The 22,566-nt window shown below is 42.1% G+C and overlaps 2 protein-coding genes across 2 annotated transcripts; one reads left to right on the top strand and one right to left on the bottom strand.

Moving 5' to 3' along the window:
• Window positions 1–1,752: 1,752 nt before the first annotated feature.
• map7d2a (MAP7 domain containing 2a) lies at window positions 1,753–12,449 on the bottom strand. Its single transcript, XM_041952743.1, has 16 exons — window positions 12,413–12,449; window positions 10,630–10,722; window positions 10,044–10,130; window positions 9,844–9,921; window positions 9,009–9,172; window positions 8,700–8,796; window positions 5,983–6,089; window positions 5,756–5,871; window positions 5,274–5,662; window positions 5,027–5,174; window positions 4,745–4,925; window positions 4,516–4,620; window positions 4,355–4,405; window positions 4,096–4,135; window positions 2,120–2,792; window positions 1,753–2,011 (listed from the first exon to the last, which is right to left on the bottom strand). Exons 1-16 carry the CDS (start codon window positions 12,447–12,449, stop codon window positions 1,753–1,755), a joined length of 2,625 nt encoding a protein of 874 aa, XP_041808677.1.
• Window positions 12,450–14,164: 1,715 nt separating this feature from the next.
• pdha1a (pyruvate dehydrogenase E1 subunit alpha 1a) lies at window positions 14,165–22,019 on the top strand. Its single transcript, XM_041951914.1, has 11 exons — window positions 14,165–14,269; window positions 15,446–15,514; window positions 15,606–15,779; window positions 15,920–16,046; window positions 16,198–16,289; window positions 17,097–17,189; window positions 17,305–17,460; window positions 17,731–17,802; window positions 17,889–17,956; window positions 18,508–18,616; window positions 19,802–22,019. Exons 1-11 carry the CDS (start codon window positions 14,222–14,224, stop codon window positions 19,964–19,966), a joined length of 1,173 nt encoding a protein of 390 aa, XP_041807848.1. The 5' UTR covers window positions 14,165–14,221; the 3' UTR covers window positions 19,967–22,019.
• Window positions 22,020–22,566: the final 547 nt, after the last annotated feature.

The raw sequence follows: 22,566 nt of genomic DNA, 5'->3' as shown, positions 1-22,566 counted from the left end.
TCCTAACTTTCAAACACTGTGTGCAACATATAGCTACTTCACTTAAGACAATTCAAAACACCTCTGTCAGGCTATCTATTGTCTAAAGAACACAAATGTCAACGTGTACAAGCTGTTGGAGTAACTGTTTGTGGCATGGCGGAGAAGATGCATTTCAAACTGAGGTTCAAGTATTACAGGTCCCACACAACAATCAAAGTGGCCACACAGAGAGGATAGACATACACAGCCAGAAGACTAAAATCCAGTTACCCATCAGTCCCTCATAAGGCATCTCTACCGAAAATACATTTAGACATTACACAGAAAATGAAAAATTACAATTATAAGTGGTTTTATGAATTGCTCAAGAAGTCAAAGTTATCCCACTGGATAATTCTTACACAGGACCAAACAGTACAGCATGACAGATGAAGAAGAACTGTAACAGCAAACAGCATCTTTAGAGCTACAGGGCACACCTCCAAGTTACAAACATTCCTGCCCCAGTGCACTTCAGTCATATCAATAGCCAAAAATCCATTGATTGGAATATGTATGTTGCTGGATGTGTAATAGCTGAATGCATCCATTAGTACTATGCCTTGGAAACCCTTCACATAGCAAGGCATTACATGAAGTCGCTCAGCTGTCAGTATTTTCGTACCAAATGGACACCTTGCCAGTGAAATAAGCTTTTATGAATGCATTTACTGTGTATTTGCAATAGAGTCCAAGTTAGCGATTCACTTGGGCCTGCGTCAAACATGTAGTACAGGACCATCATTTGTGCTGATGCTATGGTGTTTTTAAATGTGCAATAACATTCAAGTTGACAGCTTTGGAATCATCCTCCTCACTTACGTGCAATTAGAAAGCCCCAAGTTAGAGATTAAAAAGAGGAATAAAGGGGATCATCTCGTCGCCATGAAATTAAAAATGTGAACCATCCCATGATCAGACTTCGCTGGGGTTAGGAAGAAAGAAGGACTGCAGCGGTCCTGAGAGTCCTGCTGGGTTTTAGTATGCCAGATAAATCCATTAAATTCCAGCCAAATCAATCACCAATACATGCATGAATAACACTGCCTAGAAAGGATAAGTACTACAAATTAGGCTGCCATGAAAATGTGATGGCCACGCCTTTCCCAGCAACACACTGAATTAGATCTGAAGGCTCAAGAGGGGAAAGGCAGAGGTACAAATGCAGTCATCAGTGCTCTGAGCAGGCTTTATTACTCCAGTACTACCCAGCGGGGAGTCTGTGCAGGGAAAATGAGAGATTCTTACCACATGTTAGCAATAATGTTTTTTTAAATTTCCACAATGTTCAAAACCCTGATATTTGTTTTTTTGTCATTATTTCATATATTCAGACACACTTTCTCTGCCTGACCATCCTTCACATGTGCTCTCACTCTCTCTCACACACACAAACACACACACACACACACACACACACACACACACTTATCTCATAACAAGTATATTAAACAAAATCTTTGATACGTCATTTTAATGGTCAATTATCACGTGATTGAATATAGGAGATGTTGGGTTTATATTGCAAGTCATGGTTTACAGGTTTTTTTTTTAAAATCAATCTCTATGGCTCTATTCCCATAAGTGTAGTGACACAGGGGTACACACTCGCAACGTGACACCCTGTGTGTGTGTGTGTGTGTGTTTGTGTGTGTGTGTGTGTGACAGAGAGAGGGAAGAGAGAGAGAGAAGGCAAGCGAGAGAGGAAGGAAAAGGAGGGAGATTAATGGACTACTTAATGCTAAGCTTGTTTGAGGACGGGGTCGACATCCCAACGAGCTTCGAGTCAGACATGGGACTAACGACACCTTCGATGAGGTTCTTGTTGCAGTCGCCTATGTTGCCGTCAGAGGACAGTTTGGGGTAGGTGACGCTGCCCGTCAGGTCCATCAGGTCTTCAAGAGCTCGGGCGTTACTCATACTGCCGTGCTGGATGTCGTTGACTGGTGAGAACTCCGGGATTGAAATCAGCTCCTCCTTAGATGCCGGGCTGGAATATAATCATAAAAAAAGCAGTTACTTATGTCCAGAAGCACTGGTGTCCTTGAAACATGTGTTGTGGCGCTGCTCTAATAACAACAGTTACCTGATGACTCACCTGACCTCCATGGACTGCACCTCATCGCACGCACCTGTGCCCTTCACATCTAGCGGCTCCAGCTTGATGACTGGCGGGGACAGGCGCTCTCCCGGCAGGGGCATCACAGGGGGTCTGATCACTTCCACCTGGGACCCTCCTTTAGCTTTCCCCTCAGCCGTTGACACACGCAGGCTTTGCTGTTTGCTTACCTCATCAGTTATACGGCTGCTCTTCAAGGCACTTCCTTCCCCCTTCACTGCTCCATTCACCATACCAGCCTCCCTTTGGTTGACTTTGGCATCTGCTGTCGGCTCTTTATTTATTTGGTCTGCGGCTTTAACGTTTGCCCTGTGCTGCTTGTTTACATTCATTTCTGCCTCTCCTCCCTGTTGCTTGAGGACGCCGGCTTTGCCCTCTCTGTTTGGTTGGCTGCCATGCTCGTCACTGGTCTGCTTGGTGTCCGGTCTCTTGTCGGGAACACTGTGTGTTGGTGTCACTTGATGAGTGTTGTTTTTAACTGGCAGACTCTTCTGATTGTCCATCTGTGCTGCAGCTGCTGCTGCTTCTTTCTTCACCAAGCCACGTTCCTTCGTGTTGACCTGGACTGTGACCTGCTCTTTCACCTGAAACTCAACCTTTTTGACTGCTTGCTCACTCACCTGAGCATTAGTTTCAACAGTCTTTTCTTCACCTGTGGAGGATACAAAAAAAACACCACAGTGGGCTTCACTTTATTTGGACGGTCCAGTTAATATCAGCTGAGTTCTATTTGAGCTGACTTGAGCCTGTTTCTGCTAACAGTAACAGCGGCTGTCACATAATACCAGTTTTGGTGGACAAGTTGATTCACATTTTGACACTGGCTAGATTGTGAAACCCAAATTATTTGAGAATTAACCAGTGGTAGAAGAACTATTCACATCATTTACTTAAATTGTATGTGTAAAAATACACTATTGTAAGCAACAGTCCTGCATTCAAAATCTTACTCATGTAAAAGTACAGAAGTATTAGCATCAACATGTACTTAAAGTACCAAAAGTAAAATTATGCAGAATGGCTCAATTTAAAATCATAAATGACTGAATTATAATGAGTGATGCATTGATGTGTTAGCACTGCTGAAGGTTGAGTTTTAGGTACTTATATCCTGCTGGGTAGCTTAACACATAATAATAATTTATTAGTTGGTTCATGTATGTATTAATAATGTAAGTCTGGAAAGTAACTAGTGAGTAAAGCTGTCAGACAAATTTAGTGAAGTAAAAAGTACAAAATTTGCTCCAATATGTAGTGTAGTGGAAGAATTAAGTAGCATAAAATGGAATTAATTACAAGTAAAATCATATTTAAGTTCAGTACTTGAGTAAATGTACTTAGTTACAGTCCACCACTGGAATTAAGACTGGACGGTCCAGATAAAGTCGTAGCTCACACTGTGCAGAGCGCTCCCTGAATCAAACTTTCAAGGGCATTTTCAAGAGCAGCTAATTTTGCAGTCAGCTCCCCTGATGCTGCCCTACAGTAAAAGGTGCCCTCTCAGCATCAAGAGGAAAGTCCTTGGCTGCTGCTCCATATTCCAGACAATAATGCATAACCCCACCAAATGGTTTTGAATGTATGGCCCAAAGCACAAGCAACATAACGACAAACAATTTTGCTTGGTTGGCTTAAGCTGGTGAAAACAAGGATCCTAGCAGTCCATTCATCTGAATAGGCAAAGAAAAAGCAGCAGACTTATTACATGACACGAAGAATGCTGGGAAAATATTGACACCTGTCTCCGATTGAGATGTCACACAAGCCAAGTGATAAAAATATAGATTGCCGCTGCGCATGCTCAAAAAAAAAAGGTAATAACATAATCCCATCATAAAACACACATGCCCTGTTTGTATTTTTACAGCTGCAAGGCATACAGAGAGGGGCAGAGTAAGCAGGGACAGCGAGCAAAGTGAAGAAGGGTCTGCAGGGCGGCTGAGGAACATACTAACCTGGCGGAGAGACGGACTTTGTCTCCACCTGCTCCTCCTTCTGATTCAATGCAGAACAGAGAGTCAGCGTTTGGGGGGTAATCAGGACACAAAACCAAAAGTATCACCAACAATAGAATTTAATAAATATAGCAACGACAGAAAGTCAGAGTCTTCAAGAAATTAAAGTTGGAAGAAAAAAAATCTTCATCACACAATCAGCAGGTGCTTAAAGGCAGCAGGACTACTGTATGAGAACAGAGGGCGTCTCTTACAGTACCTTCAAGTCAGCTTCACCCTTCCTAGTTCTCTTCATGATCTCCTCGATTCTCTGCAAAAAAACGCATAACGTTTAACCACCGTGTGAACTCCCAGAATTCAGAGCACAGCATTCAACCAGCGTGCGATGGGTGCACCGGCTGTTTGTCTGTTTAAAATAACCTTTTTTCTTAGTTGCCTCTCCTCCTCTTCTTGTTGCGTCTGCAGTTCTCTGCCTTGCCGCTGACGCTCTGCATCCTCTTGAGCCTGGACTTTGGCTTTTTCTCTCTGCTAAGATCAAGAGGAACATATTTTACACAATATGCCAAAGGGTCACCTGACATCTGAATACAGTGCACACAGCGTTAAGGAAAAAACAGCTGCCTTAAACCACTCTACAATGATGTCTTACCTCTTTGTCCACCTGGGTCTGCAGCTCCTTCTCCTGCTCCTCCTTCTTCTGTTTGTCGTCTTCTTGCTTCAGCCTGCGAGGGTCTTCCTCATTTTTCCCCTTCTCCTTCACTGGTTGAGCCTTCGCCTCCTGCTGTCGCTGCTCCTGCGCCAGTTGCTTCCTCAGCTGCTCCTCCCTCAGTCTGATCGGCAGGCGCACACACTTATTAAAACCATGTGAAGACTCAAACCCCACAGACTATTTAACGCTGTCTTTATTTCACGATTTATTCAATGAACTCACCTTTCTTCTTCCACCAGTTCCCGTTTTTTGTCTTCCAGTTCTTTCTGAGCTCGAGCCTGACGCCTTCGCTCTGCCAGCAACCTGGTAGCCTCCTCTGCATTCGTTGTGCCAGCTGCCATCTTTACTGTGGACGCAAAGGGTGCTGACTCTGTCAAAAACAAACCACAACTGCTGCAAGACCATCCAAGTGTACTAAAACTTCTTTTAGTGTAAGGTTGGTAATCCAGTCATTTGTGTAACGCCAAACCTTTTTTCTTGTCTCCGTCCTGAGCGTTGCTCTGCATCTTCTTCTCCGAGGGGTCCACTTTAGGAGACACGTGGTCCTTTCTGTCAGGGGACTGATGTTTTTCAGGGGTGTCGCCTTTGAGACGCTTATCAAAAGTTTCACCTTTAGTTGATCTGGATCCAGTGATTTCGACATTGACCGCATTCTTCTCTGCTTGTGAAGATGGATTGGCGCTGTTGTTGTTGGTATTCTTTTTCACCGTGGCCTCATCTTTGGATTGTTCAAGCTTTTCCACCTTCTTGTCTTCTGCTTTCCTGTCGTCAGCTGACGGGTTTGGACGATGTCTTGTTGGAGAGTAATGGTATTGATGTGCATTGCAAGGAGACTGGCTGCGCATCTTAGATGCCAGCCTGCAAACAGATAGAGACAGGAGATAAATTAAAAGTAAGGATGTGCCAACAAGATAATGACCTTTAAATTCAACACCAAACAAATAATCTTACTTGGAGGTAGTAGGAGAAGCCAAGTACTTGGTGACGCTAGCAGGAGATTCGGATCTTCTCAACGGGGATGCACAACCGGGGGATGCAGTTCTTCTGTCTCTGCGCAAACGCTCTTTCTGGAAGGCAGAGTGATTTAAGACCTCAGCTCTTGCAGCTTATATCCATTAATGTTGGATTGTTACAGATGTTATGTAAGTATGTCAAGGTGCAGCATGTGAGTATAAGACCTTGGGGGTGTTGGGAGTGGACTGAGAGCCTCCATGAAGTCCACCTCTGTTGTGATCTCCAGGGTTTAGCGAGCTGCAGAAAGGTGACCTGTGAGGGCTGCAGGGCGCTGTATGATGACAAACATGATGCTTATAAAATCAGATGATGACACATAAGAAGTGACAGAGGGACAGTAATACAGTGGCAGGGGGGGGTTTGACTGGACAGCGTGTGCTTCACCCAACTGCTTACAGACTTACTTTTGCAGCCAAAGTCAGTTGGATGACACTGCAAAACAAAATGAATATGAGAACCTTTGGTATTTTGAGCCATGATCTTACATTTCAGGTGTAACTGTACAAGGGATATAGGCATCCATGTTTCATCAGCTTTTGGTTTGGTAGAAAACCTGCAAAACTTGCAGCTCAGATCTACAAAATATACGTCACAGTCACACGTTATCCATCATTAACAATTTTGTATTTACTGTTGGCAGTAAAAGATAAAAGTGCATGATGAACTTAATCCAGATCAACTCTCAGTCAGCTCTTCTGTCCGATTGTTTTTTCCTCAAACAGACAAACATGGAGGGACACTTTCTCACTCTGATTCAGCCAAAAAGAGGCCATTGATTTCCCATTATTAGATTAGGCCTGACTGAGGGATATTGAACACATCTTTGTCTTTCAGCTGCCAGTATGACTGGTTCAGCCAGCAATCAGACATAATGGGCTGTGTTAACGCCACTCTTAGTCATTTTTAGGAATGATTCCTCAGTCTGTATGCTACAATACAGTGTGGTGCAAGCACACGCGTGCCAGCATGGTGGCTGCGCATGACAATCCCGAATCCCAACGTTTCTGTCCTTGCCACATCCAAAACAATGACGGCGAATGAAAACACACAGACCTTATGCAAACTCACAATCACAAGAGCAAAGGCCATAAACATGGATCAACTACACAACACTAGAAGCAGTCTTCTTGCCATTTCTAGTAACTTCTCATCCATCTGTCACCATCTGTACAGAGAGTAATCTCTAAAGAGCGCAGCCCTCCCAGTGGGATGCCTGTATCTGTGTCTATTTTAGTGCACATACTTCTATTCTAGGTCATGTGCGATTAATCTCCAAAACCGTCCGCTCCAGGGACCCGGAGTCAGCACCACTTAGCTGCTTTCATTCTGAAACCCTCATCCCAGGTTATCCAAACAGTAATGAAGCACATATATCTACAAACTGTGAAAATAATACCTCAAGTGTTTGAGATGGTTGAGATTTACAAGTCAATCTGATCCACTGCCCTTTGGTCTGTTTGTAATTAGAGAGAGGTTTCTAATCTGGGGAAACTAATCCAGAGGTTGACCTCCAGGGAAATTTGAAAGAGAGTTATGCATCCTGAATGCATGTGTTCACTAAAACACACATCACACAGGGATGCTGGGTGAAAGGTGATGGGTCACTGGAGAAAAACACAAGAGTCAGTTTAGGAAATGATTCTGGTGCATTTTCTTACTGTCCTCATTTTTTTCCTGCGTGGTGGAGAAGAATGAAAGTTCCTCCAAGAGATCAGGAAGATGGTAAAGTTTCTGCTTAATTCTGCCTGAAAATTACGTCACATCAGAATAAGACCAGTATTTTTGGATAAATGTGTGGACATATGTCAGTTTAGGCTCCTGTGCTGATAACATCTGCCTGTTAATTTGCAGCCCTGAAGCTTATCTCCACACAGCCTCCACAGTGTCTTTTGCGTCGATAACTCAAAGCCACTGCGGCGGAGCACGAACACAGCAAACATACCAAAGCCCAGAGTACATAGTGAACCAAATTATATCTCATTTGCACAGTAAGGGCACCATTAAAAGTTCAGCAACAGAGCAGCTTAACAAGCATGCATCACAGGAAGAAGACTTTTGCCTTTGGCTTAAGTTGAAGTTTCAGCCTGCCCAAAGGCAAACAAACACAGACATGGGAACTGTTGGATGAACAGGGGGGAGATACATTTGGGAAGGCAAGGGGGGCTTAACTTTACCAGATTCGCTGACAGCAGGAAGGGGGGAGGCAATGCCATGGGAAAAGGCGGAGGCAGCAGAGAAAGGGAGTGGGGCATTCTCACTGTCACCTATAGGCAGCGGGCGGAGCAGAGCAGAGCAGAGCAGAGGTGAGCAGTCAGAGCATTATGAACAGTTTATCTGAGCAATTCCTCATCCACCCGTAGAGACCCGGATGACAGTTAACACAACAGCAGGGATGTCGTGATGCCATGTAATCTGTGCTTTTTTTGGGTGTGGTTTAAAGCCATTGTGTTTAGAGTTTGACTCCCCGGCTGAGTTATGCACACTGATTATTTCTGCATTATTTTCACATTTCCATTATTCCAATCAACCGCAGAAGGTTTAAAGGTGTAGTTCAGCGCTGCATAGACACCAGTGCAGATGTGTAACTCCATTCTGCCTTTGTGGGAAACCAGGAACACATTTCTGCTCATGCGTACTTCAGCAGCCAGGCTGTCGGCAATGAACAGGCCAAGAGAAGGCTGTCTACAACACACACACACACGCACACACACACATACGCACACATACTCTGTCATGGTTTCTCTCAGAAATACAGCAAAATGTGATCCTTCAGAAAAAAAGCAGTTTTTCTTCCATATCCTGCTGCTTCTCAGGCTCAGAGCATTTCATTTCATTCTGCCATCCAACAATCTGCATTTACAGCTGAGAGCTCAGTTCTGACCTGCTCCTGTAGGGCAGCCTCGGCTCCAGCGTTTGGTCCTCTGCTCCAGCTGGAGGCTTCGCTCCAGAGAGCGCTTCATCAGGGCCTCCAGACGCTCCTGAACGCAACACAGCAAAGACGATCCATATTTGAACACTGTCACCTCACAGCTGGTTTTGCCTCTTTGACATTTTCATACACTACCGAGGATAAGCCACATTGCTGCTTTCTTGCACACACACAACCATAAATTAGATAGATACAGTCGGCATTAGGCAATAGTGCATTCTTCGACACATCTAGATTCTGATTTTTGTTAGATCAGCTGACCCTCTCCTCCTCGAGCTGCTGCCTCCTCTTCTCCTCCACCGCAGCCCTGCGGAGCTCCTCTTTCTGCCTCTGCTCCTCCAGCCGCCTCCAGCGTTCCTCCACTGTGCGTTCGTACTGCAGCCGAGCTCTGCGCTCCTTCTCCCTGATCAGCTGCTCCCTGGCCGCTGAAACAGACAAGACCAGTTCTGCTACAGGTTCCATGGGAAAAAATAAAATCCAGTTAAATGGACAATGCTGTTGCTGGCGGCTTTCTGATATTCAGCTGGTCGTGTGGAGTTCAGGATATATACCACAGAAGAAATAAGTCTCAGATTTTTTACCATTTTGCAACAACAATTTGATAAACACATTTCAGTCTCTCTTCAGAAGACTTTTTTAAGATTTGTTGTTAATATCTGTTTTTTCTTATACAACACTGTCAAAATCTCTCATTATAACGTGAGCCTGTATGTGTTATGGTGACTTTGATTGTCATGACGATAGAACTCCTTGTCATCGTGAGGCAACTGCAGGAGCTGCATGATTAATTGTGAGTGGGAGACCTACTTTTGTGGATTATTCTACGTTACTGTCACATTCTCTGAAGTGACTGAGCTCATCACATCAAAAACCCAGTGAACTCAGGATGAATCTTCTACTGGCTAGCCGAGCCCCTTCCACAACCAATTAAACTGTAGAGAGAAAAATGCCATGACAAAAAAAAAAAAAAAAAACTTTGCAGGGAAGCTGCAGTGAAAATAATAACTCAAAGGCATTTGAGAGCCTCTCAGTTCACAAAATCAGCCTCTTTATTTGTACTTGTGCCAAAAAGGAAAAAAACCAGGACATCACTTACCCAGGCTCCTCTCCCTCTCCTCACGTCTCTCTTTGGCTAATCGCATCCTGTCGTCCGTCTTCATATAACCCTCCACAACTGAAAAATTAGTAAAGATGTCAGAGAGGTCACACACAAAAGTCAATGGCAATGCAGCCAAATTAAAGCAGAGAGAAAAAAGCTATATAACAGAAGCAAACATTGAGACTTACTTTGTTTACCTGCATGGTTGTTACCGACGTTAGCTGCCAAGTGTGAAGGAGACGCGTGTCCGTTTATGTGCGGCCTCTTCTCTGTGTTAGACGGAGCTGGGGTCATCATGACAGAGGGAGAGAGAGCACACACACACAGCTTTGAGGGATGACATCAGCGCCACAGTGCTGACCTGCAGTGCTGCTTTGTTACCAGCAGAGGGAGGTCTCCCTGCAGCTCTGTGTGGGGCTGCTCTCTGTTAAATGCATAGTGTTGCAAAATGCCAACTAGCCCCATGCCAAGGGCAAACTGCAGCAATATGCGGGAGAGGAGAGGAAACTGCCCTTGATGAGATAGTCAGTCCACACATGCTGAAAACCTCTTTTGGTTATTGTTGCTGAGCTTGTTTTACTGCTGTAACAGGCCCATTACATTTACTGATGACAGGTCAGCCCTGGAACACATTTTCCTATTATATTTCTATTATAGGCCTACAGAGTCGTTTATGGACTCTATCTTTCTCTAGTAATTGTGCATTAATTCACATCACTGTGTAAGTCATTTTCATCCAGATGAAACCACTGTGTGAATTACAAGCCAGAGAGGATTACTCACGAGTTTTCCCAGTTCGGGCTGGGGAGCTGTGACCGTTTGTCGGAGATCTCTTGTCGGGGAGTAGAGTGATGGATGGCGGCGCCATCTTTTCACCTAATGCACAAAACAAACGAAAGAGCACAAAGAGTGCTGATCTATACAGTAAGCTCGTATTTCCACCCCAGTATCGCAGATCACAATGGTTGTAAATGGTATGAATGGCAAAGTTTGGTGCACAGCCAAGAAACGATATAGTCATAGGGTGAGTGTGTAAAAGTGTGTGTGCGTGTGTGTGTGTGTCTGGAAGATGTGTGTGCTCACAGATGAGACATTGCACATGAGCTCATTTACTGTACGTGATTAAGACACAAATATACAGCTAAATTGGAGCAAATATTCAAAATACGACACCTTTTTTAAGTTCATATAATAATAAGAAGCAGGTATAGTTAAACAGAGGTCTTATATCACTAATACAGTTGAGGTAAACAAGTCGAATAAATCATTATTAGTTAAACCTTTTATGTAATATGGTGAGTTGATAACAGTGGGTGGATGCTTATCTTGGAACATGCCTCTCAAAAAAAAAAAAAAAGTTTAATTCCACAAATTCAACTGAGTCAATATTTGCAGGCTGAACTGGCAGCACAGTCAGTGGCTTCACTTGATCAAGTGAATCACTCTCTTCTCAGTCAGGGCTTTTATTGTTCTCTCTTGAAACCTGGCAGACGGCACTGAGTCCATCTTGGTTGGGCTGATGTCAGACAGGAGAGCTGCTGCCTGCATTTCCCTTTGCACACTCGACCTGAACTTTTACGCAACCAACATGCTTAACTTGTAACATTTGTCATTTTCCACAATAACATTTTATTGATTTGGCCATGTCGTCTACCCCTAATGATCAGGGGTGGTTTCGGGGGAATACTGCTTACTATTTGTTATTTCTGTTTCTGTCCAGGCATTATTCTTGACCTGTTGTACAAGATACAAGCTGCAGAAGCAAAAGTATGTATGAGATTGTTCCACATAGATGAAAAATAGGTCTAAAAGTTCCACCATAACAAATGTCTCCAGTAGTCCCCTTGCATCATCCTCAGTGGAGCAGTGAGTAGTGTGACAAGTCTTTTCTCCTTCATGGAACAGCACAGAGTCACTCATACAGTTGTACCAAATGTGATTATTGACCTGTAGGGAGATTTTCCTTCCTCTCAGGGCGTGGAGGGTAAATACAGTCTTATCCAGACAATGACCCAGCCTTCAGCCCGCATAGTCATCACAAAATGGTTTGATGCTCATAGAAACTGTAATCCACGACTCCGTCCAGTCTTTTTCCCCGCACCCATTTGAACCCTTTCATACGATTGAGCCGCGTCATCACCAAAACAAAAGAAAGTCTACACGCATCCCCTGACTCTGCTTTGAAGTGACCGGAGTCTCCTCACAGCTTATCCCCTAATGTGCATCACACAATGACAAAAGCCAGAAACACACACTTTTACTCATGATTTAAAAAAAAAAAAAAAAACATTATAAGCCTGGTGATTTAGGGCTATTCTGCGGGAGAATAAAAATATACTATACTTACTACTGTATTTTTGATAATGCACATTAAAGACCTGCATCAAGTGAAAACAAGCAGCGGATAAGCACAGCAGTGGCGCCGGATCATCGCTGCACAGACCAGCTTCATAAAGCGGTGGAAATGTCAATTGCGTCATTCATGAGTCTGCTTTAAATCGCGGCGCAAACACAACAACAGAGCCGGACAGCATGAGGACGATGCCAGCCTCCCCAAATAGCTTACCTGTCATCGCAGCGGATGGTGAGACCGTCTTCGCCATGGTAGCCTACAGATGAGCCGTTGCGGGCAGAATACACCCAAATGTGCGGACGCGCGGTCACCCACAAACACGCCGCAGTGACGCCGATGCAGCACAGGTATCCGTCTCCCTCCACAGCAGCAGCACCGAGAAGCGCGGCCACAGACACGAGCATTCAGCCGGACGGCCTGAAGGTCATTATGAGGCGCTGGAGACGATGGGCAGGACGGGAGAGCGGCGTGTGTGTGCACGGAGGAGAGAGACGCTGGGGCTGGAGTGCAGAGACGATTGTGCGCACACAATCGAGTTTACTATCGATCGACCACACCGTGCGTCGCTGCGTAAGCCCGCCCTGATATTAACACTTAACACACGGTGGATGGAGGAGATTTCCTCTGCGCACAGCTCAGCCAGGTCCAGCACATTCAGCTGACCTAATGCTGGTTTATGCGGTGATGTACAGGCAGGACAACATGCAGAATCAGTGCGTGCACTGTGCCAGACCGTTGCATGTTAATGCAACAAATACCTGCCTGGTTTCATCATACGCAAGAGGTTAACCATAACCATAAGAGGGTAACCTGCTGTATCACATGTTTAGACGCTGACGTCATTTATCTTTCAGCATTTTCCTGCACATTACATTAAAAAAAAACAGTTGTTCTCTGACATTTTCTGTTTTGATTTTTTTTGGGAGCCATGAATAAAAATCAGGGGTTGCACTCATTAATGGGTTAGTGATGCACACCGATATAAATTACCAGGAAGCAGTTTCTGATCACTGCTATCAACATTTATCCTATCCATAGAATTTACGTGCATCGAGTCATATATTTTCACAATTTTGAACAGTTATCAAAATAAAATGTCTGACCGTGGTAAAAGCTTTTGCTGTGGTAATGGTTGGATTAGGAACCTGGGGCAAACATGAGCAGTGGGCCCCGATACCCTCCCCATTATTCCAACTCCGTGCGCTGAGTGAATGTCACAGCCTCTTCAAGTGCCCATCTACTAAAGTGCATGCTGCAGACTCCACATGGCAGCTTTATTATTTGCCTGCAGTCCCAAAAGAACAACTTGTTCTCCTCTGTTGAAATACTTCAAACTCCTTCATCCTTGTAAGTCCAATATTAAATGTATTTACGAATATACACAGATTTAAACTGAGGTAAAGCTTTAAAACTACATTTGACAAACGGCCTCAAGTTTAGGCAATACAGCAGATGTCACTGGCCCTTGTCATTTCTTTTCATCAACTCAGTGCTTCTTTGTCATGAACATGATTTTGATGTGAATACATGTTTTGGTAGTCAGATGTCAAAGACCCAATAAAACATGGTTCCATTTTCTACCCCTTCAAATCCCAAATATTAGGATTAATGCTACTGGATGTTTAGAATTTCATAAGAGATCTAAGTAGTGTTTTGTCACACTCGGTTTGTGGTAAAGGGAAGGATTACCACTTTAGTACTGTCCTACATACTGGTTTTAATTAGGTCAGAGAAAAAAGAGAAACAGTTATTATTATTATTATTGTTGTTGTTGTTGTTGTTGTTGTTGAAGATGACCTAGAATTTAATACCTAGTAATAACCTAGAATTAAGATTTGGTTTAAAGATTATTGTTTCATACATGCATTGTAACGTACAGACCAGAAGAGAAGTGGTGGCAGCAGCGTGTTTGCTGCCGTTATTGAAGCCAGAGAAGAAGAGTGAGCGGAACCGGAAGATCGGAGCCTGACAGAAGGACGGAGCCGTGAAGTGTAGTGACTGCAGCGAGCTATCGCAGGAAAGATGCTGACCAATATTTCTAATGTGCTGAGAGGTGGAGCTCAGAGAAATGTAAGTATACTATTTCTAAACTAAGGACGGTCTTAGCCAAACATAGCATTACAGCCTCCCTCTAAAACCTCCAAATTTTACCCCAAACAAGAATGTCATCGCTATTCTGACCTTGCAAGGCCGAACGATAGCTAGCTTGTTTGGCTAACACGGCTAAAGTCTCCACCAAATTCTAAACTGTTTATTAAAGCTTCAGTGTTTTGGTCAGTAAAGGCACACTTCAGTAAAAAAAATCCTTAAAATTTACACAGTTTCATTGTTTATTTCTCGCTAGAAGGTTTGTGTTTTCACGTTGGGTGTTTTTTCATGAAAGTTGACAGTTAGCATTAACTTTAGTAACTTAAAAACTACTTAAAAAGTGAAACCTAAGTAAGATGCAATATCGTAAATCATCTGTCTCCACTACTTTAAGATTACTTTGGGCTCTCTGAGATGAGATATTTTTTACTTGTTTTTTAAATCTCGGTAAGTGTGTGAGTTCCTCTTCTGTTGATAGGCAATTTTAATTAAGATCAATCTGTCAAGTGGTGGAAAAAAATGACAGAACCCTGAAAAAATGTAATGCTTTTACTTACTTTTTAAAAGATCAATTATTCCAAAATTTATGAGACTTGTACACACATACACATATATTCATAAATTAAATATTGTGCTTAATTCAGAGCTCAGAAATTCAGAACACTAGCTGGGATTTCCTGAGATGTCCAAAAACAAACAAACAAACAAACAAACAAACTGTGGAATAGTTAATTACAGTTATACTTAACTATATTAGGATTTATCACAATGATGAATACCATGTTGTCTAACATGGACACCAGGTGAATATGCATGTTAGTTCTATTTCATAAGACTTTTCATGAGACTTTATTGCCAATTTCTTTGCTTGTGTTTTGGCAGAATCCTTGTATGTCATGAAACAGTAGCGGATTTTAGGTCTGGACAGTGAAAGTACTCTTTAGGTATCAGCCACATTGAGTATCAAAAAACTGTCAAGTAGTTTTGGATTATTTTATGTAGACAAAGTTTTAGCTCAGCTGCTTGAGTTTAGACAAAATTGAGGACAGTTGGTATTGGTTTTGATACTGAAACTCAGACGCCATTTTGGCTCTAGTATTAAAGAACCATAGCAGATTTTAATGTCTTTATGTAAACTCGCTGTCTCTCCTGCGGCAGGGGGCTGCTGTCGTCATGTCAGCACGCACATATGCTGACTTCACAACCCAGGCTACCTTTGAAATCAAGGTAAGCCTCAAACTCTTCATTGTATTTTGTGCTAAACCGATCAATGCTCACGACAGTTTGTGAGTTATTGTGGATATTTTCTTTCCTCGAGAAATGTGACCTCCACAAGCTGGATGAGGGCCCGGCCACACAGGTGGTTCTGACTCGTGATGACGGTCTGAAGTACTACCGCACCATGCAGACCATGAGGCGTATGGAGCTGAAGGCAGATCAGCTGTATAAGCAGAAGATCATCAGAGGATTCTGCCACTTGTATGATGGCCAGGTTGAGTGCACTATATTTTTTGCAAAACTATACGGTAAAATATAACAAGACTGAAAGTAAATGTTGCTGTGTGGATTTACAGTCTTTTAGAGCTCATCTCATATAGACATAATTTCAAGATGTCTGTTCTCTCATTGCAGGAGGCCTGTGCGGTTGGTATTGAAGGAGCAATTAATTTGACAGACCACCTGATCACTGCGTACCGTGCCCATGGCTACACTTACACCAGAGGAGGGACTGTGAAGGAGATCATGGCTGAGCTCACTGGTGAGTCTGCAATGCTGAGACATTGTGACATTTCCAGTCACCTGGAAATTTTGTGCTCCAGTCATGATTGATTTTGAGATGTAAATTGCTCTTCTGTGTTTCTTTCACCTCAGCTTTCTGTTCCTCTCGTCCTTTTGTTTTGAATTGACAGGCAGAAGAGGAGGTATTGCAAAGGGCAAAGGAGGTTCCATGCACATGTACTGCAAAAACTTCTATGGAGGAAATGGAATTGTCGGCGCCCAGGTACATCGCTGAGTCTAGTTGGCTGTTTGAAACCAATTAGCTTGTGTTTTTTTTAATTAGTGTAAATCTACATGTCCTACCAGAATGCTGTCATTTTGATGTAATTGTGGTCAGTGTCATATGGCTACACACACGCAGAATTAATGGATTTGGTTTGATAATGTTTACTGATATTCTTGGAATATTGTGGAACTAAATGAAGGTGACATTAGTCATAAACATGCTTATCTGTTGTCACATAATCATTAATATCCTCTGCCCTCATATTTTACCGAGGGCGGTTACAAACAGGCTCCGTAGTGAAAGACACGCTAACACGCTGACGGATTCTATGTTTTTGTGTTTTTAGCTGAGCAAGACCAGAAAATATTTGCTTGAAACAGATCGCTGATGCTGTTTTGCCCTCATTGTTCTCTGTGTTGCTTGCTGGTAGTGATGTAATGTTGGCCCAGTGTGTTTTCGGTGGAGTGAGCACTACACTGGACTCAGTTTAAAAGGCATCCTTTTAAATGCTACATTGCATTTAATCATAGTGTCCTAGGAAGAGACTTTATTATTAATTAATAGAACATTTACAAAAAGAGAAGAGGAAGCCACAGCTTCATTTTCTTGCTTGGCCTGTTATATGAAATCACAAGTCAGGGGTCGTAATAAGTGTCAGGCTACTGGATATAGGCAAACTTAAAAACTGAAAAATGTGATGTTTGTACCAACAGAAGGTTTTGTGTTTCTTCAAGTGAGCATCAAATGACCATTTTCTGCATTAAGATTGATATGATGTGATCCAAAGACATTCATTCTCCTCAGGTTCCCCTGGGTGCTGGTGTGGCTCTGGCCTGCAAATATTTGGGCAACAATGAGCTGTGTGTAACTCTCTATGGCGACGGTGCTGCCAACCAGGTACAGTACAGAAATCACTGTGGTTTTAATGCAACTTTGTTTAATGACTGGATGGGTCAGTAGCACAACAGTAGGGTAGTCTTTTTGAGCTGTGTTTCCTTTGTGTGTTTCACAGGGTCAGATTTTTGAGACCTACAATATGGCAGCCCTTTGGAAGCTGCCCGCCATCTTCATCTGTGAGAACAACAGGTACGGTATGGGCACATCAGTGGAGCGAGCCGCAGCCAGCACTGACTACTACAAGAGAGGAGACTTCATTCCTGGTCTCAGGGTACTCTCCTTACTCATGTCGTTAAACCTTTTTCCCCAATGATAAAACGGACCATAGAATTCATGTATGTTATTCCTATATTTTTGCACAGCTGTGTTTTCATTTTTTTCCACTTGAACAAGAAATCTGTTGTGGTAACATCATCATAACACTGCTTTGAAAGAGTGTCTTTCATATACAATACACTACCCTGTACATATAGTAGCCTTAAACTTGTGGATTTATCACTCATTTGTTTCATCAGTATAAATAAGTTGTTTTTGTGTCCAGGTGGATGGGATGGACGTTCTGTGTGTTCGGGAAGCTACCAGGTTTGCAGCTGATCACTGCCGATCGGGGAAGGTGAGTTGAAAACTCTGAATTATATTAAGGAGGAAATGTAGTTTTCTTTTCCTCAGCTAAACCGTTTCTGTCCTGCGTTTCTTCAGGGTCCCATTCTCATGGAACTTCAGACCTATCGCTATCATGGACACAGTATGAGTGATCCTGGTGTCAGGTATCAGTTCCTTTGTAAATTTTCCTTTGTTATGATTCAAATATTTATTCTAACAGATTACTGTAACACCTGTTGACTATCAATAAGCACTTTTTGAATTGATTTATTCTTAATACTTTTATTTATGTATTAGTAATAATATGTATCCTCACTGTGCTGCTGCCCCTTGCTTCTGCCACTGTCCCACAGTAGTCGTCATGTACTCCTTCCCGCTGTAGTGGCCTTGCAACGTCCTGACCGCAGCCTAGGGATGGACTGAACACACACATTAATGTGGCTATTGGCTTTAGCAGACGAATGCTGCCCTAAATATTACAGGAGGAATTTCTAGAAGTTCTGATGAGAAATGTAGACAAGCTACAGATCACAGCAAAGTAACTTCAATTTTGTCCCATTGATGACAAATCAATTAATAGAAATAGTGGTTATTGAAAATAACATGTGACTCTTCAAACACTTGAGTTGCAGCACTTGGATTTGGTGTCGTCTCTAAAAAATGATTGTATTAGTGCATCCCTACAACATCCCTGCACCGATCTCTCCCCTTTCAGCTACCGCACCCGTGAGGAGATCCAGGAGGTCCGTGGTAAGAGCGACCCCATCTCCATGCTGAAGGACCGCATGCTCAGTAACAACATGGCCAGTGTGGAGGAGCTCAAGGTATTTTCAGTTTGTAAAATGGAAGAAAATGTTTCTACAGGAAATTGGTCAGTGAAAAAAAACAAAAATCATCCATTTTCAAAATATTTTTAACATTTTTCAAATCTTGTTCATTAAAGAGAGATGACGAAGGGAGAGAGAAACATATTTTATTCTGATGAAGACTCCCTTAATTAAATGTTTGGGGTAATTGGACTGAAACCACACATTACTGAGCTAACTGGCTAACCCATTAACATTTTGTGGTTGTCATGAATGCTGCAAACCACATTAACATCATATCAATTTGAAACATCTACATGTAATGCATGTAGGAAAAATACGCAAATAATGATATAGAAATAAATTCAGTTTTGTGGTCAGTTTATGTGCTGCATACTTTTGGTGAGTGCTGTTGCAAATTTAAATTTGTATGTTAGAGACAGTTCACAAATAATGTTATTTGTTAACTTGCTGCTTATAGAATTACTGATAAAATGCAGTAAAAATCATTTATGACGTCTGTCTTCAACTAAAGCACTTACTGTAATGACAATATTTTATATGTTGAGGTAATTTGTGGTCATCTAAAATTACTTTTGAGATCCCGTCTTCAAAATTGTTAAATCAGAAGTACATAATACAGTTCCTTCTGCTGTTTTGGATGCATTAGTTGTGATCAGGGAATATAAAATGTTTGTGACAGAGTTGTGCATTTTAAAAGCTGATAACATGGAGCTGAAATAAAGCACATGATTCCTGCTGCTGTCCTCTTGTGACGGTACTATTCAGAGTTTACACACAAACCTGCAGTGCATTGTTTAAACACAAGAGAGAGCTGGCGTCACTGGTTTAGCTTTTGTCTCATCACGCCTCCCCTGAACTCACCACAGCACAAACACTGTAGAGAAGCTGGCCTCAGGCAAACTCTCTGAGCAGTGTGGAAATGTTTTTGGTTTCCAGTTGAATAAGAAATTGGAAATAATACTATATGCCTGTTTTGTAAGACACAACTATTTTGCTTGCTATACACTGTATTGATAGTGTGTAATTCCCATGTATTCAAATTCTATACATAATTTTAGTGGGGGTTTTTTTTCTGATTGAACAGTACACTTGCATAACCACTTTCCCTTGCTTGTGCAGATGCACTGTAAATGTGAGACAGCAGGTTACAGTAATTTATTGTCTGTGTGGTGTCTGTAGGAGATCGATGTGGAGGTGAGGAAGGAAATCGAAGACGCTGCTCAGTTTGCCACCACAGATCCTGAACCCCAACTGGAAGAATTGTGCAACCACATCTTTTACAACGATCCACCCCTGGAGGTGCGCGGCACGAACCCGTGGAGCAAGCTGAAGTCTGTTAGCTAAAGTGGTTTCATCACCCCGCCCGATCTGTTATATGTATTAACCCCCCCGCCTCTCATATACACACACACACACACCATGTAATGTACTGTAAACTAGTGCCTCAGACCCAGAGCTTAAAGAATCAACAAGTGAGTTAATTTCAGTGCTGTACATGTTAACAGCAGGGACCACATTCACAAAGATGTTCTGAGAATAAAAGCTAGCAAAGATTGATGAGAACACTTAAAAGTTTGTGCTAACTCCTCTTTACATGACTGCTGTTGGTGTCTGCATACAGACACAGTCAGAGATACCAGGGCTCATTATTCTACCTTCACATTTACTGCCAATCATTTTTGTACTGTTAGAGAAGCAGCTTCAGTGGTGCTACATGAATTATCACTGTAAACTCAAAGCCTTACTGAAGGGAAATATCACTCAGACGGACGCGGCAGCACGTTGGATAATCAGATGGTTTCAAAACAACCTCAAGTGCATTTCTTTGTCACAGTTTCCAGATTCTCATGACATTCTGCCACATATTTATTTACAGTTTTTACAAAAAATATTGAACTACTGGCCAACCCGCCGCATTGTAGAGCTTTCATTTCAAGTTTATTAATTAAAATCACCATCCTTGATATTGGTGGATTATTCTAAGTCTTTAGCTCATGCATGAAGTACATGCACCAAAAGATATAAATTAATACCTGTAATTTTTATTGTTATTATTTTTTGGTTTAGAGGGATGTATTTAAAGTATATCGGATTGTCTTAACATTAAGCACTTATCGTGTTCAGAAGGTTTTGTCAATCTGGCCCCAAGTGAATATATTTAAGATTCTAAATGTCCTTGTTTGATGATTATCTCTGGTCACTGTTGAGGTGAGGTTCAGCAAATGTCCATTCGTCACTGTTCATCTCATAAAGACACGGTCTGACCTGTAAAAAAAATGATTTTGTACTCTTTATACTGAAGTGTACATGACGAACCTTTCAGTTAATAAGTTCATGTCTTTTCTTTTTTTAATTTAACCCCTCGTCACAAAGACACCATGAAAGGCAGCAGGGTTAACACTGTTGTTACCGTCAACATCCTCAATATGTCTCCATGTGTTTTTTTGTTTCAGTATGTAAGAGTAAAGAATACCAAGGGAAAGGTTTGAACATCGTAATTTATCTTGCCAAACCAAACATGTGGCCGGCAGATCTGGTGTTGTTTAGAGTATGAATGTGTCGTCTCGTGTTTGTGTCACACTCCAGGCCGAGCAGGCGATTCTCTGCATCTAAAACATCAGGTGTTCGAAGGTTGAGTGCGTTTATATTCATGTGGTTATTTTGCCGACACTCAGGTGCTCTGGTGCCTTTTGAGTTTCAGAAACATAAACTGTTCATTTTCATGCATTTGGAGACGTTTTTGTTCATATTCTGATGTACACATGAGGGTATTTATTATCCCAAATATTTACAATCAAAATGACCACAAGCTGAACCTTGTACGGTGATTGTGAACACATTGACGTTAAAGCGTGCGTGCACTCATCAGCGAAGCGTCACGGTTCACATGATGTCGGGTCCAGTATTGTTGGCTCAGCTGGGAGAGCATCAGTAGCTTTATGTGCCACTTGCATGACTTTGCTTTTAACATGCAGTTAAAGCAGCAGTGGTGCATCATTTGCTCAAATGTACAGGGATGTTTTGAATTTCAGTCTGTTTTTTATTTCTTTTGTCCAGTACTTAAACACATTGTGAAAAAGACGTCTGCACTGACACCTCAGGTAGCAAAAATAAAAACAGCCCGCATGTCAACATGTACCGCTAACATAGCATTGTGACAATGCTTGTAACCCTTTGAAGGGTACCAGAAGGGAAAGGTGTTTTCTGTGTAATGTGATAAGTATTTAATCAAATAAGATGGACTAAAATTTAAAATGTCAGAACCTGTCGTTTTACAACTGAAAATGCTTACAGAGTATTTGTTGTAGTGGACTGTTACATTGAGGGTGGAAAATGACGGCAGGAGCGCTCCATGGGAAACATCTGCTTTGTGCGTGAATTGGAATAAACAGACTGTACGCCACTGTGTTTGTGTTCTCCTCTTTGTCTGCACAGCTGCAGGGAAAAATGTCCTAAACTTTGTAGTTTTCAGCAAAGTAATCATGGGTTTGTAATTACAGTCAGAGCAGACAGCTGTTATTTTCTATGTACGTATGTATTAAGTAGAAAGGAAGACTTGCATATCCAAAACTAAAAATGGCATGTTTATTTCATGTCATTCATTTTACGTGATAATAGAAAGTGATACAAATACATTAAACTTTGCTTAATAACAGGATTTGGCTACATTGGGGGTTTGGTCCAGTGGACAGACAACAACAACAGCAAAAATAAACCCTCCTATCAGCAATATAATATGAAAATGTAAACAAGTTAAACTTCATAAATGCAAAGTAATTCTGAGTAATGTTACCATGTCAGTGATAAAGGAAAAGCAGGGAACTTGGACACTGATTTATTTACACCAAAGTATGATCTAAATGTTGAATTTTGTCACTCAGACAAGTTCACTGCAATTTTTTTGATAAAAAAAAATAAAAAACACTTCCCAAGACATTCAGTTT

The sequence above is a fragment of the Chelmon rostratus genome, chromosome 14 (assembly GCF_017976325.1).
Source record: "Chelmon rostratus isolate fCheRos1 chromosome 14, fCheRos1.pri, whole genome shotgun sequence".
Classification (NCBI taxonomy): Eukaryota; Metazoa; Chordata; class Actinopteri; order Chaetodontiformes; family Chaetodontidae; genus Chelmon; species Chelmon rostratus.
Note: the sequence above shows the minus strand (reverse complement) of the source record. Positions and strands in the feature narration are given on the sequence as shown.

What these genes read in the sequence shown, in the direction of transcription:
- pdha1a (XM_041951914.1), top strand. Translation starts at nt 14,222, where the DNA reads ATGCTGACCAATATTTCTAATGTGCTGAGAGGTGGAGCTCAGAGAAAT. An exon ending in GCGACGGTGCTGCCAACCAG is followed by an intron (nt 17,190 to 17,304) that starts GTACAGTACAGA and finishes TGTGTTTCACAG; the next exon opens with GGTCAGATTTTTGAGACCTA. An exon ending in ATCACTGCCGATCGGGGAAG is followed by an intron (nt 17,803 to 17,888) that starts GTGAGTTGAAAA and finishes GCGTTTCTTCAG; the next exon opens with GGTCCCATTCTCATGGAACT.
- map7d2a (XM_041952743.1), bottom strand. Translation starts at nt 12,449, where the DNA reads ATGGCGAAGACGGTCTCACCATCCGCTGCGATGACAG. An exon ending in AGGCTGCCCTACAGGAGCAG is followed by an intron (nt 6,090 to 8,699) that starts GTCAGAACTGAG and finishes GTCATCATACAG; the next exon opens with CGCCCTGCAGCCCTCACAGG. An exon ending in AGACCCAGGTGGACAAAGAG is followed by an intron (nt 4,621 to 4,744) that starts GTAAGACATCAT and finishes TGATCTTAGCAG; the next exon opens with AGAGAAAAAGCCAAAGTCCA.